Here is a 24,009-nt window from a genome sequence, read left to right on the forward strand (position 1 = left end):
TTAAGGTAATAAATTCATTGCAAATTTGATTTTGCAAAATGTTTCTGGTGAGTTCATCCTTACATGTTGTGATCATATCATACAGTGATTCCCAGCTGCACGCAGCAGTCTTGGTTTTATATTGATGTCCTTCCTCCTCTTGCTGTGATTGGCTGTGACTGTAGAGTCACAGGAAGTCCATGCTGCCTCTGTGTTCTCTGGACTCACTTGACATCCTTAACACCGATCGGTCCTGGTCTGACTGCTGCCGTCTGTCTCCACCTTCGTCCCTTCAAGTAGACTACAGGCCTTTTTTATTTCTTAGTGTGTTCAGACTCAGGAAGCTGCTGCGTTGTGGAAATGCATTTAACTGATATTTTCTATTTTATTTTACGCAAATATAAAGTTATCATATTTATCAGACTATTTGTGTCAATTAATGAAAAGGCCATGTGTGGCTACATAGAAAATTGAGGATGTGATGCATCGTATAATCAATTAAATTGTGAGGGCGGTGAAGATGAACACCACTAGTTTAAACCTGAACTCTCCAGGTGTGGTGTCTCCTCCTCTGTGTCTCTAACCCTCCTCTCCTCCATGTGCATTTGTTTACAACAACGAAGCCGGCCAGTCATTGTCATAATTTCCGGTTTTTGGCCGATCAAACTGACCTGCATGTGCGGTGCGTAGCAGCTCAACCCCCCCAGAGCAAAACAGCAGCGAAGCTAAAAACTAGCAGCAGACTCAGGAAGAAAACATGTCGCTGTATTTCAGAGTGTGCCAGGACGACCCAAAACACGCTCTCTGTAATGCTTGCAAGTCAAAAGTCACCTGCGGAGGATCAGTGTTTCCTCCAGGATTTTTTAAAAGAGTGGCGGCGAGGGTGGTCGGATCGACGAGGGGGGGGGGGGGTTGTGCCCGAGCCGCGAGCGATCGGACGTCAATCTTGGCAGGAAGTCACACAAAGAAACACGAGAGAATCCGGTCAATTTTCAAAATAAAACACAGCGACTGACAAATACGTGAGGCCAAAGTGCTACACACACACACACACACACACACACACACACACACACACACACACACAGAGCTGAGGGGCAGTAGCGCTTGTTTCTCTATTCTTATTTGTGATGTTTTATTCTTGAAAAGGGGGGTTATGATAGCATCATGTAGCCTACCACTAGTTGTGGTTTTAATTGTAGTTATATAAGCAAAATGTTGTCTGGGAGAGGGCTAGCCTACTTGTATTAAATTTGGGAAAGGGTACTCAAGCCAAACAAATATGGTGTCTATTGTATGATTATAATTATTTCTTAGATAGAAAATCAGTATCGTAAAAACCGGTTTTGGCAGGTCAGACCTCCTTAAAAATCGGAAATCGGTATCGGCCAAGAATTTTGCAATCGGTGCATCTCTAGTTTTAACAGGCACTACCTGTAAAACTTTCTCCCCGAGCCGACAGCTCCGCTGAGTTTCCGTGGTTACCTACGGTCACGCTGCCACTCAACGTAAAAAAATGGCAATGCAACATGGCCGCCTCGGTTCGGTGCGTCGCCCACTTATGTATTCGTAACGACTTGTAACAACTCATTCTAAGGAACCAGGAAGCTTTCATTTGTATGCAGCTGTGATTCACCTTCAGTCAAATACGGATTTATGAAAGACAGGTTTGATTTTTGTTAATAAAAAGCCAAACAAATTACATACTGGGGCTTTAAAAGGGACAACAAGGAGTTTCTCCGTCGGCAGAACGAAAAATTCTGCGACAATAAAAAAAGTCTGATATTAATGTGGATGAATCTCCGTTACCACTTGTTAATGGTCCATTTTAGATAAATCTATGGTTTTGTCTCTATGGTTATTTTGTTATTATTAGTGGTGGTGGAAATGCTGGGCGAGCCGACCAGCGTTTCTTTACTTTCGGTTTCGTGGCGAGTCATGAGAATAACGCCGCCGTATGAATCTCCGTTTATGGTGGGAACTACGACGGTATGTGATCGTCTTCCAACCTCTGACTTTAATTCTTGATGAATGAAAACATGAGTCTGTCTTGCGCCGGTCAAAGAATTTCACGGTGCGGAGGCTCATAAATGTCGTGTGAAAACACTTCGCTTTAACAAAACTCCTCGTTGTCCCTTTAAGATTATTCATAGTAAAAATAAAACACACCCTCCATATGATCCAGTGATATTCACGATGTAGCTGAAACTGAAACTGCTCTACAAACGTCAACTCTGCTCACAATGACTGACTGACTCAGGTGACTGGATCTCCCCAAACCAGTTAGTAGCTGCTGCTGCTGCTGCTGCCTGAGCCCATTGTTGGCTCACATCGCCTCCTCTTCCTCCTCCTCCTCACCCCACCCTCACCCTCCACTCCTCCTCCTCTTCCTCCTCCTCTCTGCCTCGTGCTGCTGCTGCTGCTGCTGCCGGGCCGACGAGCGTCAGGCAGGTTTTTTCACGGAGGGAAACCAGAAGGAATCTCACCGAGCGAGCTGAGCCGTCAGTCAGAGAGCGGCTCTGAATGGAAAGACCCGACTGAGAGTTTATATATATGTGTGTGTGTGTGTGTGTGTGTGTGTGTGTGTGTGTGTGTGTGTGTGTGTGTGTGTGTGTGTGTGTCTGTTAATAATATCTGACAGGTTGTTACACTAAGTAAGCAGCACACAACTAACCACAGTTAACACACACAACCAACCAAACCTCCAACAACGACGTCAGTCACTCTGTTCAATAATATAAACCTATAATCATTCACTTGAGTCGTGTTTGTAAACGTCTTGGATGATGACGACACTCTCTCTCAGCCATCCAGCCAGATAACAGGGCTAATTAATCAATAAATCAATTAATTAATTAATGAAATACACGTTTGATAAGTCACTCATTCATGTGAATCATTTCTGCTTTGCTCTGTTTGATGTAAATAAACATTAACGTGAGGACACATCTTCTATACTGCTTCTATAAATGATCATTTATTACTTTACTCTATTGTCATTGTCATATAACACCATAATATGAGTAACAATGAGAAGTACTGGTGTAGTACCAGTTATTTAAAGTTTATTTTATAAAGGATGAGCCTAGGGATCAGTGATTGTCTTGTTGGAGCTGACACTACTTTCTATTTTAAAAGGAGAGGAAAAAAATAAACAGTTCTTCTGCTGACACGAGTATTTAACAAAAACATTAACAGATGTAAGAGTGAGTGAGCGTCTGGAAGGATGTGAAGCAACTGAATGGATCTAACCTTTAGTTAAATTAAATAACATTATTATGATCGTATGAGCAAATGATCCTCAGTTTCCAGCTTTAATAGTTTTGTAGAATAACTCCTATGTTGATCTTTATTTGCGGCGCTTCCTGAGCACATATTTGACCTGCTGGATGTTTAACTGTGACGGCTTTTTAGAAGAAAAAGAAAAAAAAAGAGGATTATTAAATATTTCTTGTCGTCTGCACTGCAGCAGAAAGAAAAAAGAAAACACAGAGAGAAAACTTGGCAGATAAAGTTAAATAAAAAGCTCAACAGGTCCTCCTGACCTTTGACCCCCATCATAATAATAATAATCTGACTAATCATTTCCCTTTCAGATCAAAAAGGGGAAGTGAAGTAGGTCGCGGTCGCTGCGTTTAGCTGTTCACACACACACACAGACACTCTCTTAACACACACACACACAGGGTTGGTAAACAGCCATAGGATGGAAAACAGCTTCCCCACATCAACACAGTGAGGAACAGGGCCAGCGAGAGGGGGTGAGGGGGGGGTGAGGGTGTATGAGGAAGTTGGATGCTTTTGTGGTTAAGGAAATACACTGAGCTGAAGGCCTGTGGCTCTGTGTGTGTGTGTGTGTGTGTGTGTGTGTGTGTGTGTGTGTGTGTGTGTGTGTGTGTTTCTGTGTCTCTGTGTGTGTGTGTTTCTAGGCTTTTTCTGGGGAAAATGGCAGCCGAGGAAATCGGTCGTTCCCGTTTTACAACTCCAACCTCTTTTAGTCTGGTTTCTGTTGCCGGTGGTTTGGTTTTCATTTCTGAGTTCATGATGTTTGTAGCCTGAAACTGTTTGACCTGGTTAAATCCTGTCAAGTCACTATTCATGCAAAAACAAAACGTTCAAGCTATTTAAAGATGCAGCCGACATATGTTTGACACTTTTACAAGACTAAAAAGACTGTGAAGATGACTTGATTATTAAAAACAGTTGGTAATTCATCGATCTGTTGACAGATTGTTGCAGCTCTTTCTCTTAAATGTGACTTTTTGTTAAACTGATCGATCTTGAGATGTGGGCTGTTGGTTTTTTTAGTCATCTAATCAGGAAAACATTAAATGTTTATGTTATTTTAACTTATCACATACATATTTAATGGTCTGACTGAATATCTTTGGATGCTGAACTGAAGAAGTGAGTTAAATCTGTGAAAAACACTCCACTGTGTGTTATCTACTGTCTAGTTTTGCAGATTAAACTTAATCCATGATGGAAAGCTACATTTTAAGACTATTTAACACCTCATATAATGTCATTTTAACACCTGTTGCACAAGCACATAAATCAGCCAGGATGAGTTCAGTCTAAACTGATTTATTCTCATTTATATGTCACTATTATAAATAATAAATCAGTCAACGTGATCTGGTTTTATATAAACATAAGCAGGAACTAAATGGTTGGATAGATCACTTAGCTACAAATGACTATTTAGTTAAAGCTCAGTGGTCTGGAACAAATGTAACTAATGTTGGTGTGTAAGACTGTTTCTATGGCCTCTGGAGCCTTATTAAATAAAATAAAACACGTTTTTTTGTAAAGTAAAACATATTTGTGATGGTGTAAAGACATGTTCCTGAGATTTAGACTTTCTAACGCCTGAAGTTTTACTAAAGTTAGAGATTTTAATAGTTTTTTCCACTAGTCACATGTTGTTCTCTGGGTTAAACCAGGTATATAGATGTATAAAAAGCTCACAAACTGACAAAACGACATTACATGACATTACAACGCAGTAAAAACAGGATTAATCAGGCCTGGGCAGGTCGTGCAGCCGCTCCCAGGTAGGTAGAGATTCACTGTTAACACACCTGGCTGCTTGTTTGGTTGGTTGGTTGTTGCTACAAGCTAAAACTTAGGTGGAGTAAAAGTTATTATATTATCTTCATTTAATCATCACATTTAAGTTAACTAACTTAACTTACCCTGGCTCCAGGAAGAAGAAGAAAAGGCAGAAGATGTCTGGTAGTCTCGTCCTCCAAAACAACATGAATGGAAAGTGCCGTTGTGGCAAAAAAAAAAAAAAAAATGGGGAAAAAAATGAGGAAAAAAAAAAGAAAGAAAGAAAAAATCCCTGGTTCGTTTGTCGGAGCAGTTTCACACAAAAATAATAATATAATAAGATGGGGAGGGTGCTGCTGGTGATGTAACTAACTAAACGCCACCACCGCCGCCACTAAAAAAACAGGCAGAAGTTAGTTAGCCGGCTACCGTTAGCCTGTTAGCCGTTAGCTGTCGACGACGGTTAAACCAGTTACGTTCGAGTTAGCTGCTAGCCGTTAGCTGTTAGCCGTTAGCTGTTAGCCGCCGTTAGCTGTTTACTTCCCACTAGCTGTCAGTTGTTGTCGTTGTGTGTCAGCGCTAACAAGACAAGACGTGCCCCGGAAATGGGTTTTTTACAGCGCATTAAATACACAAACTGTTTGGAGAAACTCTTCGTAACTGTTTTTTAAAAAGTTTTTTTTAGCAGCAGCAGCAGCAGCAGCAGCAGCTTCACTCCTCCTGACTGACCTGCGAGCAGAGCCAGAGCTACAGAGCTACAGCCAGACTAGACTCCACTAACTCTCCCACCCGCTGACTGTGACACAGTTTAATCGCGGCTTCGCTGCTGCAAACACGGAAACGGGCAGCGCCGACGACACAAAATGGAGGAGGCACGTCAGCGCCGCGTTCAGGTGCTGCGGGAAAATCCACCCACACTGCCCACACACACCAGACAACTGGCTTCATGCACAGCTCCACTACTTCCTTATTTTAAAGGGATAGTATCATTTTTTAAAAGTGGGGTTGTATGATCTCCAAATAGCCCCTAAGTACTTTAATTGCAGTAGAAGACTCTCTGCACTCCTCCCGTTAGCAACGCCAGCCCATAATAGCCCTGCCCAGAGATTTACAACATACAGTGTTGTGAACAGACCCAAAGAAACGGCCTATTTTCACGGCCTAAAAGAGGTTTTACCTGAAAAAAATTACACAGTTCCATTGTTCGCTATAATATAATTTTTTCCAGCCCTTCAAAGTGCAGGAAAAACACAGTTTTTATTTGGACCTAACCAATTTACGTATCCCTCCGGCCAGGGTTAGCGCCCGCCGATCAGCAGTTGGTTAGCTCCAAATAAAAACTGCGTTTTTCACCAAATCAGCAAATGAAAAGGCTATTCAAACCATAGACCTTTATAATATGTATAACCTTGTTGTATAATGAACATCACCCCTGGCACATGTTCTTTGTATTTTCATTGTATACTGTTCCCTGTATACTATTTGTACCTGTCAACTTCTTTTATGTAAATAAAGCTGTTGATTTAAAAAAAAAAAAAAAAAGCTCCACTACTTCCTGAAATAAGCCAGCTTCTTTATTTCCTGTCTTAGCCTACATTATTGGACCAATTGATTAATCCAGGTGTGTCTGACCATTGTTGTGAGGTCACACCTGGATTAATCAGTTGGTCCAATAATGTAAGACAGGAAATAAAGAAAATAGTTTCTTAAATTTTGAATGTCATAGTTTGTGCATTATATGTTTAAAATGCTCATTTAATTTGAGTATTTAAACCGACACCTAAAGTGTTGTAGATGAGAGCTGCAACAAGAAAGGGATTATATCATTTTTCTACAGAATGATGTTATGGATGTAACTGAAATTTCTTACGGTAAATCATTTCAAATTTAAATTTTTTAACGGATACATTTCTTTTTTCATTCCCATACGAATACCTACCTTTCTTGCCTCTGATGTGGCTTTGACCCCCCTGAAGGAAAGCCACTTTACTGACATAACTGGATGACTGCACACTTCACCCTGCTGGGCTTCATCTGCAGAGTAGCACCGCAAGAAAAACAAAACAGCTACACAGAGAGAGACACACACACACAACTACCACAACATGTTCATGAGAGACAGCGAAGAAGACGCACAAATAGTTGCAAAAACAACCACAAAGAGATGTAAGAATAACACAAAGAAACAAAACATTCCTGTCAAATACTTCAAACAGACCAACAACACGCAAATGAACACAAATAGACGCTAAAAGACGACAAAACAATTGGTTGCAAAAACTCCCATAAAGACAGTTCTGTGGATGCAGATGAAACACAGATTAAAAAGAGCAGTAACTTTTTGTAAAATGCTCAATTTTGATGCATGCGTGCTGCAGGGGTTTTGTGTATTTCTTTTTTCTTCACTTTTGTTCAACTGTGTGTTGTTTTTGTGTAGTTTAGAGTGTGTGTTGTGTTTTTTCTTCCCTCTTTCTTCATTGTATTCAAATCAACAATGTTGATTAGTTATGTTGATATTGATACGCTTCCTCCTCCAAATTACTGTGTAAATGTTTGTGAATAATGTTTATCGGCTATATAATATAATATAATATAATATAATATAATAGTCACGTCCTGTATTCATAGTCAGGTGACTGAAAAGTGTGTGTGTATGTGTGTGTGTTGTATTATTTTTTTCCCTCTTTCTTCATGGTTTCCAAATAAACAATTTTATGTCGACATTGATACTGTTCATCCTCCAAACTACAATGTAAATGTTTGTATATAATATAATATAATATAATAGTCAGGTTCTTAATTCATAGTCAGGTGGTGACTGAAAAGTGTGTGTATTGTATTATTTCGTTCCCTCTTTCTTCATTGCATCCATATGTATGCTGTTACTGTTAATCATCCAAACTACTGTGTAAATGTTTGTAAATAATACAATATAATATAAAATAATATAATATAATAGTCAGGTAAAAAAAAATCTGTATCCATAGTCAGGTGACTAAAAAGAAAAAGTGTGTGTGTGTGTGTGTGTGTGTGTGTGTGTGTGTGTGTGCGTGTGTGTGTGTGTGTGTGCATGTAAATGTTTGTATATAATATAATATAATATAATATAATATAATAGTCAGGTTCTTTATTCATTCTTTCCCTCTTTCTTCATTGTATCCAAATCAACAATCATATACTGTTAATCCTTCAAACTACTGTGTAAATGTTTGTAAATAATATAATATAATATAATATAATATAATATAATATAATATAATATAATATAATATAATATAATATATAATAATAGTCAGGTGACTTAAAAAAAAATCTGTATCCATAGTCAGGTGACTAAAAAGTGTGTGCATGTTGATATTGATACTGTAACATTCTCCAAACTACAGTGTAAATGTTTGGATATAATATAATATAATATAATATAATACTATAATAGTCAGATTCTTAATTCATAGTCAGGTGACTTTTATTTCTTTCCCTCTTTCTTCATTGCATCCATATATATGTTGATACTGTTAATTATCCAAACTACTGTGTCAATGTTTGTATATAATATAATATAATATAATATAATATAATATAATATAATAGCCGAGACGTTCTAGTCAGGTGACTTAAAAAAAAAAAAATCTGTATCCATAGTAGTCATGTGACTAGTCGTCTGTCTGTGTCGTTTCACCGCGCATGCGCAGTGCGCCCCCAGTCATTTCCTGTGAAGATGGCGGCGCTCAGTGCCTGTGTCGGACTGTGGAGGACAAGCAGCAGCATGTTGACATCCAGACCGGTCACCGCTGCTGCTGCTGCCGCTGTCCGGCTGCTGAGCTCCGGCAGCGGGGAGCTGCTGCTGCCCAGGACGTCGCTGTCGCAGCCGCCGTGGGAATCGGACCTGGAGCCCTCTGAGGCCGGGGAGCAGAGGGGCCGACACGCCGCCGTGGTGAGCACTGTTGTTGTTCTATGGGACAAAACTAACTACACAAATTTTCCCATGAAAATTGGAAAAAAGTCAATTTATTTGATGTCAGTCCAAATCATCCAGAAGTAGAGTAGGCTACACGTTTAATAAAAGTTTTTTGTATTGCAAATTAGATAGATAGATAGATAGATAGATAGATAGATAGATAGATAGATAGATAGATAGATAGATAGATATACTTTATTGATCCCAAGCTGGGAAATTACAGTGCAGCAGCAGCATTACACAGACACAGTGACGATAACAACATATAGTATAAGAATATAAAGAATAAGAATATAAACTATACATAATAAAATAGTAAAATATAAAGAACAAACTATACATAATAAACTAGCAATAGCAAATAAAATAAAATGTGATGTGCAAAAGTATATACAACAACAAATGGGTAGTGTTGATTTTAGTGCAAGAAGAAAATGTGCAATGTGTGTAACTGTGTGTAGAAAGATAAGGTGCGTAGTGACTGTAAGTTATGACCAGAGTTTTTCAGCTGTTATTATACAGTGTGAAATTGTTCCATTGTTTTTGTCTCACACTGAGCTATTGAGTGTTAATACCACCAGTAAACTTCTGCACATTGACTCAGGCCTAAGTTCGACGCAAAACAGATAATCTTTAAATGGCATGGCTTACCAGACACATGTATGTACGTAGCAATGTTTAATCTATAAACGTTTGGTGAGGCCAACACAACAAAGTCATTTCAAAAACGGAAACAAAGTAGGCTGCATAATTCCAGAGTCTCTATCTATGGCTTTCAGGGTGACTGATTGTGCTGATCTAGGCCTATTGTTTGATTTCCTTTTCAAAACGGCAAATTAGTGAATTCACGGTTTTGAATATGAACTTTGGCTAAAAAATAAGTTAAGTAGGCTATATAATATTGATTTAATTAGGGGGATGGGACTGAAAAGACACCAAACAATTCATTTTGATAATCCAGAAGTTTTTTTTTCAATGTGTTGACAAAGAAAATGAATGCTCTTTTGCCAAATCTACAAAATTGAATGCTCCTTTGCCAAATCTACAAAAATGAATGCTCTTTTGCCAAATGTACAAAAATGAATGCTGTACAAAAATGAATGCTCTTTTGCCAAATGTACAAAAATGAATGCTCTTTTGCCAAATCTACAAAATGAATGCTCCTTTGCCAAATGTACAAAAATGAATGCTCCTTTGCCAAATCTACAAAAATGAATGCTCCTTTGCCAAATCTACAAAAATGAATGGTCTTTTGCCAAATCTACAAAAAATGAATGCTCTTTTGTCAAATCTACAAAAATGAATGCTCCTTTGCCAAATCTACAAAAATGAATGCTCCTTTGCCAAATCTACAAAAATGAATGCTCTTTTGCCAAATGTACAAAAATGAATGCTCTTTTGCCAAATCTATAAAAATGAATGCTCCTTTGCCAAATCTATAACAATGAATGCTCTTTTGCTAAATCTACAAAAATGAATGCTCTTTTGCCTAATGTACTAAAGGCCGGGGAGCAGAGGGGCCGCCACGCCGCCGTGCTGAGCACCGTGAACCGGCTCATCCAGCAGCGGGACCGGGACCTCGGCCGCCTGTTCGCCGTGGTGCATCTGGCCGGGCGGCAGTGGAAGGTGACGGCCGAGGACCTGGTCCTCATCGAGAACCACATCCAGGCCGGCTGCGGGGAGAGGATCCGCCTGGAGAAGGTACAAACTGCTGCTAGAAACATCACTTTAAAGGGATAGTTTAACATTTTTGGCAAATTGGCCCCATTGCCATAATCCCTAGGCCTATAGTCATAGCAGTAGGTTCATTACCTTACCTTACCTTATTTTAAAGATGAATAATTAACAGAGAAAATACTTTGGTCACTTCCTTTAAAATGTCAGAAAATAATAAATGTTCAACTTCTCTGCTCATTAGTTTGAATAACCAGAGACAGAAACATGTGAAATCTTTTTTTTTTCCCTTTAAAGAGACAATAATCAATAGATGATCAGAAAATTGATGAGAAACTAAGCTGCTTGTGTTATTTTAAATCAATAACATCTACATTTCTAACTGTAATGGTGCCTGGGTTGTTACTTTTCTTAAAGGGATAGTTCAACATTTTGTCAAATTGGCCCATTGCCATAATCCCTATAGTTATAGTTATAGCAGTAGGTTCGTTACCTTTAATTGTCGGTGCAAGCTATTTTTAGAACGGCGGAGCAGAGCCGTGAGCTGCTCAGAGCTACGCTACGGAGGCTCATTATGGGATTTCTTGGTTTCCCTCATCAAACTCATCAAATACACAATCCAACAACTCCACAACGCTCTGGTGGACAAGTTGTGAGCTGCACATTCACCACGCTATGAGATAATAACACAACGTTACCAGACAGAGTTGTTTTAGAGGGAAATTCATGCAAAACCGCTGATGCACGTTGCCTTCAGGGACAGTTTTTCATCAACAGTCTCTGTATTTCCCTCTAAAACAACTCTGTGTGGTAACGTTGTGTTATTATCTCATAGCGTGGTGAATGTGCAGCTCACAACTTGTCCACCAGAGCGTTGTGGAGTTGTTGGATTGTGTATTTGATGAGTGTTATGCTCAAAGCAGTTTTTTGTATTTAATAATTATAGGATTTTAGAATAATTAATATAATTTTTGTATTTCTATCAATGTTGCATATCTTTATTAGCCTACATACAGCATGTTATGAAGACACAATCACATTATAACCCAAGCGTAACAGATAAAACAGCCCGAAAATCTTCAGATGCACATACGGTAGAACTTTAATTGTTAAAGGGATAGTTCAACATTTTGGCAAATTGGCCCATTGCCATAATCACATACAGTAGAGCTTAAATTGTTAAAGGGATAGTTCAACATTTTGGAAAATTGGCCCATTGCCATAATCCCTATAGTTTAGCAGTATAGGTTCATTTGATGATTGTTATGCTCGAAGCAGACGGTTCGACACAGAATCGATCTTTCAAAGCAGAAGTATCGCAACAAGAAGTGCTGATGCATCTATCAATGTTGCATATCTTTTATTAGCCTACATACAGCATGTTATGAAGACACAATCACATTATAACCCAAGTGGAACAGAAAAAACAGTCTCCAGAAAAAATCTCCAGATGCACATATGGTAGAACTTTCATTGTTAAACATTTATATTGGTTTCTCCCTAGGTGCTGCTGGTGGGGGTGGAGGAGTTCACGCTGCTGGGCCGGCCTCTGCTGGGGAAGGACCTGGTCCGTGTCGAGGCCACGGTGCTGGAGAAGACCGAGTCCTGGCCCAAGGTCCACATGCGCTTCTGGAAGAGGCACCGCTCCGAGCGCAAGAAGATCATCGTGCAGCCGCAGACGGTGCTGAGGGTCAACAGCATCCAGCTGGCGCCCACGCTGACGTGAGGAAGGCTGGAGGAAGGCTGGAGGAAGGCTGGAGGAAGGCTGGAGGAGGAAGGCTGGAGGAAGGCTGGAGGAAGGCTGGAGGAAGGCTGGAGGAAGGCTGGAGGAAGGCTGGAGGAAGGCTGAAGGAAGGCTGGAGGAGGAAGGCTGGAGGAGGATTACACACTGACTGACTGTCGGCTCATGTCCTGATGATGATTATACATGTAAACACACACACACGTCAGAGTCTGTGTGTGTGTGTGTGTGTGTGTGTGTGTGTGTGTGTGTTCAGGACTGACACACCGACCGGGACAGAACATGATGCGTTCACGTCACTCCTGTAAATAATCTGTGACTGATACACATTAAATATTTTCTCTTTTCACTCATTTTACATCTGTCGTTTCTAAAAAAAAGTGTGGATTGCTGCTCGTCTGTAATGTCCGTCTTGTATTGAAGCCCCGAAATGCGAAATTGAGAAGCTTCCGCTACAAACAAGCTTGAAATATAGACTTTTTTTTTTTTTTTCAGGACAATTTCTCATGTCGGGGCTTCAATACAAGAGGGACATTACATACGAGCAGCATGGAGGTATTTGGATGTTTTTTGGTGTCTTTTTGTTATGAAGACAGTTGGTATCCATTTGCAACCGTTATATGGACATGCACTGCTACGCCGAGACCCCCTGTAACTCAGAGAAATTTCAATTTTGGGTGAACTATCCCTTTAATGTCATAAAAGTTTTTGTCAAAAATGTATCTGACAGTGTAATGACCGTTTAGTCTTATATGCACGTCGTCAAATACAGTAATATAGCCTATATAATATTGATCTTTTTGGAAGCTCTCTTGGCCGGCACATTTTGTTTAAGTGAATGAAACCGAGATACTTTTAATACTGTGTGCTTCAACTAAACAGACATAAAATTATACTTTTGTGGAAACGCTGACCCACACTGTCAGATACATTTTAGACAAAAACTTTTATGACATTAAACGAACAATGTGATTCACGTTCGATACTCACGTTCCTACTGCCATCCATATTGTCCATATTTCGTATCTGTCATGTCTGTATCCATTAGCAACAAAACCAATAGTAACCAAATGCAATAGAACATTTAAAAGCATTTAATAGGTTATTAAAACAAGTTTAAAAGTGTTCCAAGCTTCACAGACAATTAGATCTTGGCGTTTTATTTGGATTTTATGCAGTTGCAATTTTACAGTCGACCACTAGGTGGCGTTAAGGGGTCTGCAGACACATACTATTGCTCTGATCAGCTGATCAATCCATTAGTTATTTATTGACTCATCTCTGTAGTTTCCTATGACAGTGAACGCAACAGTTTGGAAGTGAGGAAACAAAGTATTTTCTCTGTTAATTATTCATCTTTAAAATGTCAGTAAATAATAAATATTTAACTTCTCTGATCATTTAAATATTCATTTATTTTTAAAAGATGAATAATTAACAGAGAAAATACTTTGTTTCCTCACTTTGGTCACTTCCTTTAAAATGTCAGAAAATAATGAATGTTTAACTTCTCTGATCATTTGTTTGAATAACCAGACACACTTCTTTAAAGAGACAATAATCAATAAATGATCAGAAAATTGATTGATTTCCATGACAAACTAAACTGCTTGTGTTATTTCAAATCAATAACATCTACATTTCTAACTGTAATGGTGCCATGGTTGTTACTTTTCTTAAAGGGATAGTTCAACATTTTTGGCAAATTGGCCCATTACCATAATCCCTATAGTCATAGCAGTAGGTTCGTTACCTTTAATTGTCGGTGTAAGCTATTTTTTATCTCTGTTTTTTATCAAATACGCAATCCAACAACTCCACAACGCTTTATCTGTGTTAACGCGAGATAATAACACAATGTTACCAGACAGTCTCTGTATTTCCCTCTAAAACAACTCTGTGTGGTAACGTTGTGTTATTATCTCATAGCGTGGTGAATGTGCAGCTCACAACTTGTCCACCAGAGCGTTGTGGAGTTGTTGGATTGTGTATTTGATGAGTTTGATGAGGGAAACCAAGAAATCCCATGAGCTCTATGTTCTAAAAAACAGCTTGCACCGACAATTAGAAAGGTAACGAACCTACTACTACTATGACTATAGGGATTATGGGCAATGGCCCCAATTTGCCAAAAATATTGAACTATCCCTTTAATGAATTAAGCTAAAGAAGTGATTTTTTTTTCTGAGACAGAAAAGACAAACTCGAGGAGTTTTGAACAAAAACAGCAGCTTTTATTATTATTTTTTTTTAGAAAGCTGGTTTCCCTGCTGACGACTTAGTCTGAAGGCACGGGCGAACATTTCTGCTCAGCGGTGACGAGAACTGAACTCCGAACGCTGGAGGAAGAAGAGGAGGTGATGATGATGTTTCAGATTTGTCTAACAGGTGAAAAAACAAAAAAAACAAAATAATAAAATAGAATAAAATAAAATAAAACACAGGAACAAGTTCATTGATCAAAAAGCAAAAGAAAATGTTGAGTTGATTAACAGTCAGAGGCCAAACTGTGACTGTATTGCTGCTGCTGCTGTGAGGTTTGATGCTGATATGCAGAGTTAAGACAGGTGGTTCGGTTCATTCACAAAGCCGACCGACAGCTCTGATCTGATTGGTTCAGTCTGGATCGCTTTTTAACAACAAACGCTCACACTCCTCAGCCCTCGTGTGTGTGTGTCTGTGTGTCTGTGTGTCTGTGTGTTCACTGAGATAAATAAAAGAGTTAAAGTGTTTTCATCCTGCAAAACTCTCGGACTTTCTGAGTTCAGTTTATTACGACTCGTAATAAAATGAACTCAGAAAGTCACAGAGAGTTTTGTAAATGTGACTCAGCTGTGGATTAACATCTGATCACTTTAATAAAGGGATAGTTCAACATTTTTTTTGCAAATTGGCCCATTGCCATAATAATCCCTATAGTCATTATAGCAGTAGGTTTGTTGTTGCCTTTAATTGTCGGTGCAAGCTGTTTTTAGAACGGCGGAGCAGAGCCGTGAGCTGCTCAGAGCTACGCTACGAACGGAGGCTCATTATGGGATTTCTTGGTTTTTCCATCATCAAACTCATCAAATACACAATCCAACAACTCCACAACGCTCTGGTGGACAAGTTGTGAGCTGCACATTCACCACGCTATGAGATAATAACACAATGTTACCACACAGAGTTGTTTTAGAGGGAAATTCATGCAAAACCACTGATGCGCGTTGCCTTCAGGGACAGTTTTTCATCATCAGTCTCTGTATTTCCCTCTAAAACAACTCTGTGTGGTAACGTTGTGTTATTATCTCATAGCGTGGTGAATGTGCAGCTCACAACTTGTCCACCAGAGCGTTGTGGAGTTGTTGGATTGTGTATTTGATGAGTTTGATGAGAAGAAACCAAGAAATCCCATCATGAGCCTCCAACAATTAAAGGCAACAACAAACCTACTGCTATGACTATAGGGATTATGGCAATGGGCCAATTTGCCAAAAATGTTGAACTATCCCTTTAAGTGTCAGATTCTGCTCTTTCCTCCTGTTACTGATGGTTTCTTTTTCACTTTCCACTCTGCTGCTGCATCGACCTCAGTCTCAGATTTGACTCATGTGCACGTGAGCGTTTTCATAAACTTATTAAATAAACAAAACAACCCCAAACCGTCTTCAGGTCGTTGAGTTCAACACGTACTTCACCTTTAATACACTTCACTCTGTGTGTGTGTGTGTGTGTGTGTGTGTGTGTGTGTGTGTGTGTGTGTGTGTGTGTGTTTATGAGGAGACGATAACTTTTCACCTTCAACTTCTAAAAAACACATTTGAACTCTTTTCTTCTTTTCTATCACACGTTTATCTGAGTAGTTGTTGAAAAAAACTATTATTACGGTATTCTCAAAACAAAATCTCAAGTATAATCTTCAGAAGCCCGATCAGAATCGTCCAGAAGATCGACGACTCCTCCCTCTCATCTCGCAACTCGCCGGCTTTCCTCCAATCTGAAGAGGCGTACGATCCGGCCTCGAACGGGTTCTTCACCTTTAATAGACCGAATCTCCTTGTTGTTTACATTCTACTTCCTGGTAGAAAACCAGCACGTAATTTGAATGAGATCAATAGTAACGAACGAGAGTTTAGCTATATATCATATTTTTCACGCCCTATCACCGTTTAGACAAATCTGAAATGATTGAAGAAACATTACTATTTCTGTGTGTGTGTTTTGTGTTGCTATGTGTTGTATTTATTCAGTTTGGGGGAATCACAGTGTCTAGAAAGCATCAGTGGCTCAGCTGACAGGGACAGCTAACGGTAGCTAAGCTAACGGTAGCTAAGCTAACAGCAGTAGCTAAGCTAACAGCAGGACGTCAGCTGTTAAAACCCTCCCGTTGTGGGACACGACATGAAACTACTCCAGTTAGCTCAGTCATGTTGGAACTCAGATATCCGCTGGAGAAAATATGTTTTCATGGAGCGTTTATTGAGTCACTGAGTTATTAAAGTTAAACAGGTAGCTAGCTAACCGTTAGCCCGGCTAATCTATGATAACCATGACTAATTACAAAAATGTGCACACGTAAATAGTAATGTTTGTCCAGTCATTGGTTTTATAGACTTTACAAACATCAGATTAGTCTAAACGGTGATATAGTGACATGAAAAAGTAGATAAATATAGTGAAACTCTCGTCCGTCACTATTGTTCTCATGCTGGTTTTCTACCAGGAAGTAGTTGTAAACAACAAGGAGATTCGTCCTATACACTTCACTTTGTGTATGTGTGTGTTTATGAGGGGACGATAACTTTTCACCTTCAACTTCTAAAAAACACATTTGAACTCTTTCTTTCTTTTCTATCACACGTTTATCTGAGTTGTTGTGTTGTTTTCTCCTGCTTCTCTTCCCTCCCGATGTCACGGCAACAAGGGAAGAAAACTATTATTATTATTATTCTCAAAACAAAATCTCAAGTATGATCTTCAGAAGTCCGATCAGAATCGTCCAGAAGATCGACGACTCCTCCCTAATACACTTCACTTTGTGTGTGTGTGTGTGTGTGTGTTTATGAGGGGACGATAACTTTTCACCTTCAACTTCTAAAACACATTCGAACTCTTTCTTTCTTTCTTTCTTTCTTTCTTTCTATCTATCACACGTTTATCTGAGCCGTTGTTGAAGAAAACTATTATTATTATTCTTCTCAAAACAAAATCTCCAGTATAATCTTCAGAAGTCCGATCAGAATCGTCCAGAAGATCGACTCCTCCCTAATACACTTCACGTTGTGTGTGTGTTTATGAGGGGACGATAACTTTTCACCTTCAACTTCTAAAACACATTCGAACTCTTTCTTTCTTTCTTTCTTTCTTTCTTTCTATCTATCACATGTTTATCTGAGTCGTTGTTGAAGGAAACTATTATTCTTCTTCTCAAAACAAAATCTCAAGTATAATCTTCAGAAGTCCGATCAGAATCGTCCAGAAGATCGACGACTCCTCCCTAATACACTTCACTTCATGTGTGTGTGTGTTTATGAGGGGACGATAACTTTTCACCTTCAACTTCTAAAACACATTTGAACTCTTTCTTTCTTTCTTTCTTTCTATCTATCACACGTTTATCTGAGTCGTTGTTGAAGAAAACTATTATTATTATTCTTCTCAAAACAAAATCTCCAGTATAATCTTCAGAAGTCCGATCAGAATCGTCCAGAAGATCGACGACTCCTCCCTAATACACTTCACTTTGTGTGTGTGTGTGTGTTTATGAGGGGACGATAACTTTTCACCTTCAACTTCCAAAAACACATTTGAACTCTTTCTTTCTTTCTTTCTTTCTTTCACACGTTTATCTGAGTCGTTGTTGAAGAAAACTACTATTATTATTCTTCTCAAAACAAAATCTCAAGTATAATCTTCAGAAGCCCGATCAGAATCGTCCAGAAGATCGACGACTCCTCCCTAATACACTTCACTTTGTGTGTGTGTGTGTGTTTATGAGGGGACGATAACTTTTCACCTTCAACTTCCAAAAACACATTTGAACTCTTTCTTTCTTTCTTTCTTTCTTTCTTTCTTTCTTTCTTTCTTTCTTTCTTCCTATCTATCACATGTTTATCTGAGTCGTTGTTGAAGAAAACTATTATTATTCTTCTCAAAACAAAATCTCCAGTATAATCTTCAGAAGTCCGATCAGAATCGTCCAGAAGATCGACTCCTCCCTCTCGTCGTCGTCGTCCTCGTCGGCGGCGGCGGCGGCTGCGTGCTCTTTCCTCCTCCTCCTCCCGTCCTTCTCCTCGGCCGAGTCGTACGCTCCGGCCTCGAACGGGTTGTCGAGCGGCGCCGTCTGGTCGTAGAAGACGCGCATCTCGAACTCGCTCTCGCGGTGCGACGGGTGTCCGTAGACGCCGATGCCGACGGGCCGCAGGAAGTCGGCCGGCACCACCACCACGTCGGCGCCGCACGTGGCCGACTGCAGCCGGTAGGCGTCGAAGCTCGGCCGCAGCGTCTTGTCCGACACGTACAGGTCGGCGTCGCCGCGGAGACTGCGCATGTGCAGCACGATGCGGCCGTCGTGGTTGAGCCGCAGGTAGCTGTAGTTGCCGGCGCCGATCTGGCCCTGCACCACGTGGAGCAGGACCCACTCCGAGGGGACGGAGAAGGAGGAGGAGGAGGAGTCGTCCTCCGAGGGGCCGAGGAAGAGGAGGCCCCCCAAGCCCAAGCCCAGGCCCAAGCCCCGCGCCGGGGACAGCAGGAGGACCACCGTCACCACGACGACCACCACGACCGGCGTGCTGCTGCAGCTCCGCATCATGACGAAGGCATCGGCCAATCAGTCACACTCTGCCTGGACCCCACCAGACAGCCTGAAGGACGAGAAGAGACGAGACGGAGTGAAAACCAGGAAGGACAACAGCTTTCATTCATTAAAGGGGGAGCGTGCCTACCGTAAAACTTCAAATAATGGCCGAGTCCCAAATTGCCGCCGGTCCCAATTAACCGCCGGGTGTAGCAAAATATTTTTTATATTAAACGCCCATCCCAAATAAACGCCGGGTCAAACATTGTTTTTCTGGTTGCCAAAAAATATTCTATGCAAATATAGCGTTAAAGTCGGCCGAGGACCGACGAGACGTCAGCTGGTTGCTCCTCCCGGTCTGTCCACTCCTCTCATCCGCACTTCAGCACCTGTCCTGGGCTGCACAGTGTCGGCTCGGCTCGGCTGGCTCCTCGTTTTAAATGACTTTACTCCTTTTAAAAGTAGCGTAAACAGCCTACTGTTCTCTGATTACTATGCGCGTATTTAGTTAGGCTATACGTTGCATTATTATTAGTTATAGACCTACTTCATTCAATCAACAAAAAAAAAAAAAAAAGAAAGGACGGTGGTGCGAGCCAACAGGTGCTGAAGTGTGGGAGAGGGGTGGAGAGACTGGGCGTCCGCAGGGTTTTTGCAACTTGCGGCGGATCAGTAAGGGCGGAGGACCGACATGACGGGGGTCTCGGTCTCCTGGTACCTGTGCGGGTCAGGACCACGGAGGTCAGCGAGACCGAGAACGAGTCCGCCCTGGCCGTATTTACAGTAATGCCTCGAGAAACGCACGTATCATTCCACCGCCGCCTGCCGCCACGGAGTGAAGCCTCTTTCCCCAGAAGGAGGTCCAGGTTGAACACTATTAATAAACGCAGGTCCCAAATAAACGCAGGTCCCTAATAAACGCCGGTTGATTTGAGCGATTTAAGCAAATAAACGCCCGGGCCCTTATTTGGTGTTTTACGGTATGTTCCCTCAGCCTTAGGTTCCCTTATTTCTAAGGTTTTTCTTTTCTTTCCAAAATTAGGCCCTATGTTCCCACATTTCCTTTATGATCAATTTGCATCAGATTTTATCCCCATTTCTCCCAAGTTGGTCGTCAATTACACCCAACCTATTATCCAGTAGCAGTTGACTACAGATGTAATGTAGCTTTTAGCTAAATCTGGGAACATAGGGCTGACCCCTTCCAACAACTCACCTCCATGAGTAAGTGCAAGACAACAAACTTCTACAGTAGTACAAATATTGTTAGTAGTAGTAAACGAAGCATTAGAATGTTTGTACAGTAAGTACACCAGGAATTCCGGACATTATTAGTGGGGTAATTTAAGATAGCCGCTTGGTAACGTCAGCGTCATTCGGTTAATAGCGGTAACTCGACCACTGTTCGAGCAAGAGAAAACAAACTTCTGGGGGGGGCATTTGGCTCGAGGTCATGGTGCAAAGGACCCTAGGTTGAAATTACTCTGAATCATCCCTTTAAATGCGGTATAAAAATAAAAATGACTTGACTTAAGAGTTTCATTTTGAGAAAATTCTTAGAAATAAGAAAAACCTTCTACAGCACTTTGGAAACCTTTGTGTTTATTTAAATTGTTGCTTTATAAATAAAATGGATTGGATATTAATTGTTGATTCTTAACTACAACAATTTGCACAATAATCTTTCTGTAGTCGTATATATCAATCTTTATTCTGTATAAATCCTAAATGGTATATAGTATGTGTGTATTTTTTTTGCATCAGAATATTTTTAATTTATTCAATTCAACCTTTTTTATTAAAATTTTCATTTTACCTTTTACTATTTTTTGTACCTTTTGTGTTGCACCAGACACCACGTCAAGTTCCTGGTGCTGTAAACTGAACTTTCCTGCTCTAGTTGGCGATAAAACATTTCTGATTCTGCTTCTGATTATTGGACCAGCAGCAGGTTTTTCTTGTGTTTCTTCTTGACACTTTTAAGGCGGTGTGACGTTCACTGACTCCCTGACTGAGCAGAAAGACAGGAAGTAACGTTCAGTCGCTGTGTGAAGATCAGAGTCAGAGGTTTTTTAGTTCAACAGGAAGTTTCTCCAGAGTCACAGCGAGTGTGTTCAGAAGTCGCCGCGGTGATAACGGCTGTACATTAACCTCACACGGTGAATAAGTGAGTGATATAATACAACCAACACTTATTTAAATATTTTCATAGTGAGTGAACACAACAACTTAAACATAGATGAGGAGCAGGCTAGCTGACTAAAACAGAGGAAACCCACCTATGTGCAGCACTCTGGTTGTTTTTAATGTGCTTAAGAAAAGAGAAAGAAGCTCTGTGTTCTCATTAATGTTTTTAGGGCAAATGTTTTGCACACTGTATTTCCTTTTAGGTGTTTGTGGGCCTATATTTGGGGCAGTGTCCTAATTATCTTATTTTATGTTTTATGTAACCTACTGTCTTATTATTTCATTTCATTTGACCTTTATTTAAACTCGGAGATATACTGAAGAGCAACCTCATTTACAATATAGCCGAGATGAAACACAGAACATATAAAGACAGAAGACAAAACAATTGAGACATAGGCTACATACATATTCAGACATAACAAACATACATAAGCATAACTTGAATACATAAGTGTAGTTAAAAGCAGGAGCAGTTAGAGGTAAAATATGATGTAATTATGGATTTAAATTGCCCTATTGGTAAAAGTGAGGTAAGTTTCAGATGATTTTGCATAAAGTTCCAGGTTGAAGGTGCAACAGTAAGAAAAACGAGTCTTTCCAAGTTCGGTGTTGACAGAGGGAAGCTGCAGTGTGAGCCGGTCTTTTGAGCGTGTGCGATGGGAACCTGCATTAAAAGATACTCTATGGATTTATCTATGTTTGTTCTCATAGTCCTAGTGTGTGAATCTCTTGCAAATGCTTTCCAGTGCGGATTTTACTGCAAATGGCAAATAAATGACTGAAATAAAACCTTGACTTGACTTTATTTTTTATTTTACAGCTGTGACACTGGAAATAAACATACATTTACGCAGATAGATGATAACTAGACAATAATAAAACCCAACCAGGACGTGTCCCTGAACGCAGCACGGTGGCTGTAACCGGAGAGTTACCGACTGAGGTTAAAAACAAGCTGCTCGGTCTCGGTGAGTGAATCTGACCTTTGGTACCGACGGAGACGTGTTGTAACCATAACCACTGATTATTAACCACCTGTAACACCTGATAGCAGCTTTAACACGTCTGCTACGCTACGTTTACTCCAGCTACGTGTGATTAGTTTGATATAAAACCCCCGGAACTCTGCCGTTAGTTTCTGTTTGTAGCTTCACTTCGACAGAATAACGACGGTGTTGTGGAGTTTGATGCTAATTGCTAATGCTAACCCTGCACCTGTCACTCAGCAGCAGCAGCAGCTAACTTAGACCTGTCTCAGTCTGACTGACGGCTGTAAATACAACACATATGTATCACTTTGAGTATATCTTTAGTTATAAATGTGGTATTTTACGTGGTGTTTAGGTTGAAAGTACGGCTGTTGTTTACTTTCACTTAGCATCACGCAGCTAACTTAGCGTCGCTGCTAATCTGATGAGTTTGAGCCCAAGTTTCACGTTTCCTCGAGGCCTCGGGATGAATTTAAACTTTATAATTATGTAAATTAATTATTATTAAATACATACCAAATGAGAAAAGTCGCTCTACTTACCACCAGCTGTTATTTTCTAAGCGGCATCTTCGCCTCAGTACAACAACAGCAGCAGCAGCAGAAACCTGTCTATGGTCCAAACTTAATAACTTCACCTCTTCTTCTGCTGTCAGCCTCAGCTGCGGCAGCTGCAAACCGCTCAGCGGCGCCACCACGGTGGAAACTAGGAACTGCAGCCAGGCCAAGGAGACCAATGTAAGTCCAGTTGTTTTCCCGCTGTTTTGCTAACTCTCCTCTCCTCCTGGCGATGTGCATTTGTTCACAACGGCGCCGATGAGAGATTAATCCATGGAGAGGTAGGTAACGTTATATAATATACCATGTTACGCCGTGTGTATTTGTGTAGTTTAATCTGTCATAAACAGTAGATTCTCCCTGGAACAAGTTACAAGTCATTTATTTAACCAGTACTAGGACTCTGAAGCTGTTTAATTAAGGTAAACTAGCATACATAGCCTAGTTAAGCTAAAATCCTCCGGTTGCTTTACTGCTGTTTTGCTAACTCTCCTCTCCTCCTGGCGATGCGCATTTGTTCACAACGGCACCGATGAGAAATCAATCCCTGGAGAGGTAGGTAACGTTATATATCATATACGTACGCCGTGTGTATTTGTGTAGTTTAATCTGTCATCAACAGTAGCCAAGATTACAGTGCCGGTCGGAGGTTCTGATTTTACAAGGTTGGTTTTCAGCCAAGAGATGCTAGGTGGAAGGCAGAGAGCCTCAAGTAGTCACTGATTTAACCACAACTAGGACTTAAAGGTGTACAGAAAAGAAAACTGAATTTGATTTCACTCTGGATCATAAAATTAATGTGATAACTCATCTTTCAGACGATGTAGGCCAAACTTTGTGCAAAATTCTATTTTTGAGTAAATCCGGGATGAAAGTGTGTATTTTTTTTTTCGCATTGGATATAGCAGGCGCACGGATTATACGTCAGCCTGTACACGATTCATCAGCCACTGATATTGGATCTGTCATCCGTCATTCAAACGTCTGAGACACACACACACACGGAGCTCGGGCTCGCCCCAAGCTTTGAATATCCCGCCCGCTCGATAACGACCAATCAAATTCGTTTTCCTTACTCGAGTAAACTCGTG

General features: G+C 40.4%; 4 protein-coding genes across 10 annotated transcripts in view; 1 reads left to right on the forward strand and 3 right to left on the reverse strand.

Annotated features, from left to right (window-relative positions):
• wipf2a (WAS/WASL interacting protein family, member 2a) overlaps positions 1-5,809 on the reverse strand; it is a 33,695-nt gene extending 27,886 nt beyond the window's left edge. For both annotated transcript variants that reach the window (XM_085788012.1, XM_085788018.1), the window contains exon 1: positions 5,178-5,809. The gene's annotated coding sequence lies outside the window, so the exon portion shown is untranslated. The remainder of the gene's footprint in view (positions 1-5,177) is intronic.
• The window catches only part of LOC146992569 (uncharacterized), a 251,635-nt gene that overhangs the window by 193,417 nt on the left and 34,209 nt on the right, over positions 1-24,009 (reverse strand). The gene's annotated exons all lie outside the window — the stretch shown is intronic.
• mrpl21 (mitochondrial ribosomal protein L21) lies at positions 8,753-12,432 on the forward strand. The gene is made up of 3 exons (XM_085788154.1): positions 8,753-8,935; positions 10,496-10,693; positions 12,171-12,432. The coding sequence occupies exons 1-3, from the start codon at positions 8,753-8,755 to the stop codon at positions 12,390-12,392; spliced, it is 603 nt and encodes a 200-aa protein (XP_085644280.1). The 3' UTR covers positions 12,393-12,432.
• Positions 17,966-23,010, reverse strand: c1h6orf120 (chromosome 1 C6orf120 homolog). Its single transcript, XM_085788084.1, has 2 exons — positions 22,904-23,010; positions 17,966-19,249 (listed from the first exon to the last, which is right to left on the reverse strand). The coding sequence occupies exon 2, from the start codon at positions 19,195-19,197 to the stop codon at positions 18,538-18,540; it is 660 nt and encodes a 219-aa protein (XP_085644210.1). The 5' UTR covers positions 19,198-19,249; positions 22,904-23,010; the 3' UTR covers positions 17,966-18,537.

The sequence above is a fragment of the Trachurus japonicus genome, chromosome 1 (assembly GCF_045865225.1).
Source record: "Trachurus japonicus isolate A0001 chromosome 1, Traja_1.0".
Taxonomy (NCBI): domain Eukaryota; kingdom Metazoa; phylum Chordata; class Actinopteri; order Carangiformes; family Carangidae; genus Trachurus; species Trachurus japonicus.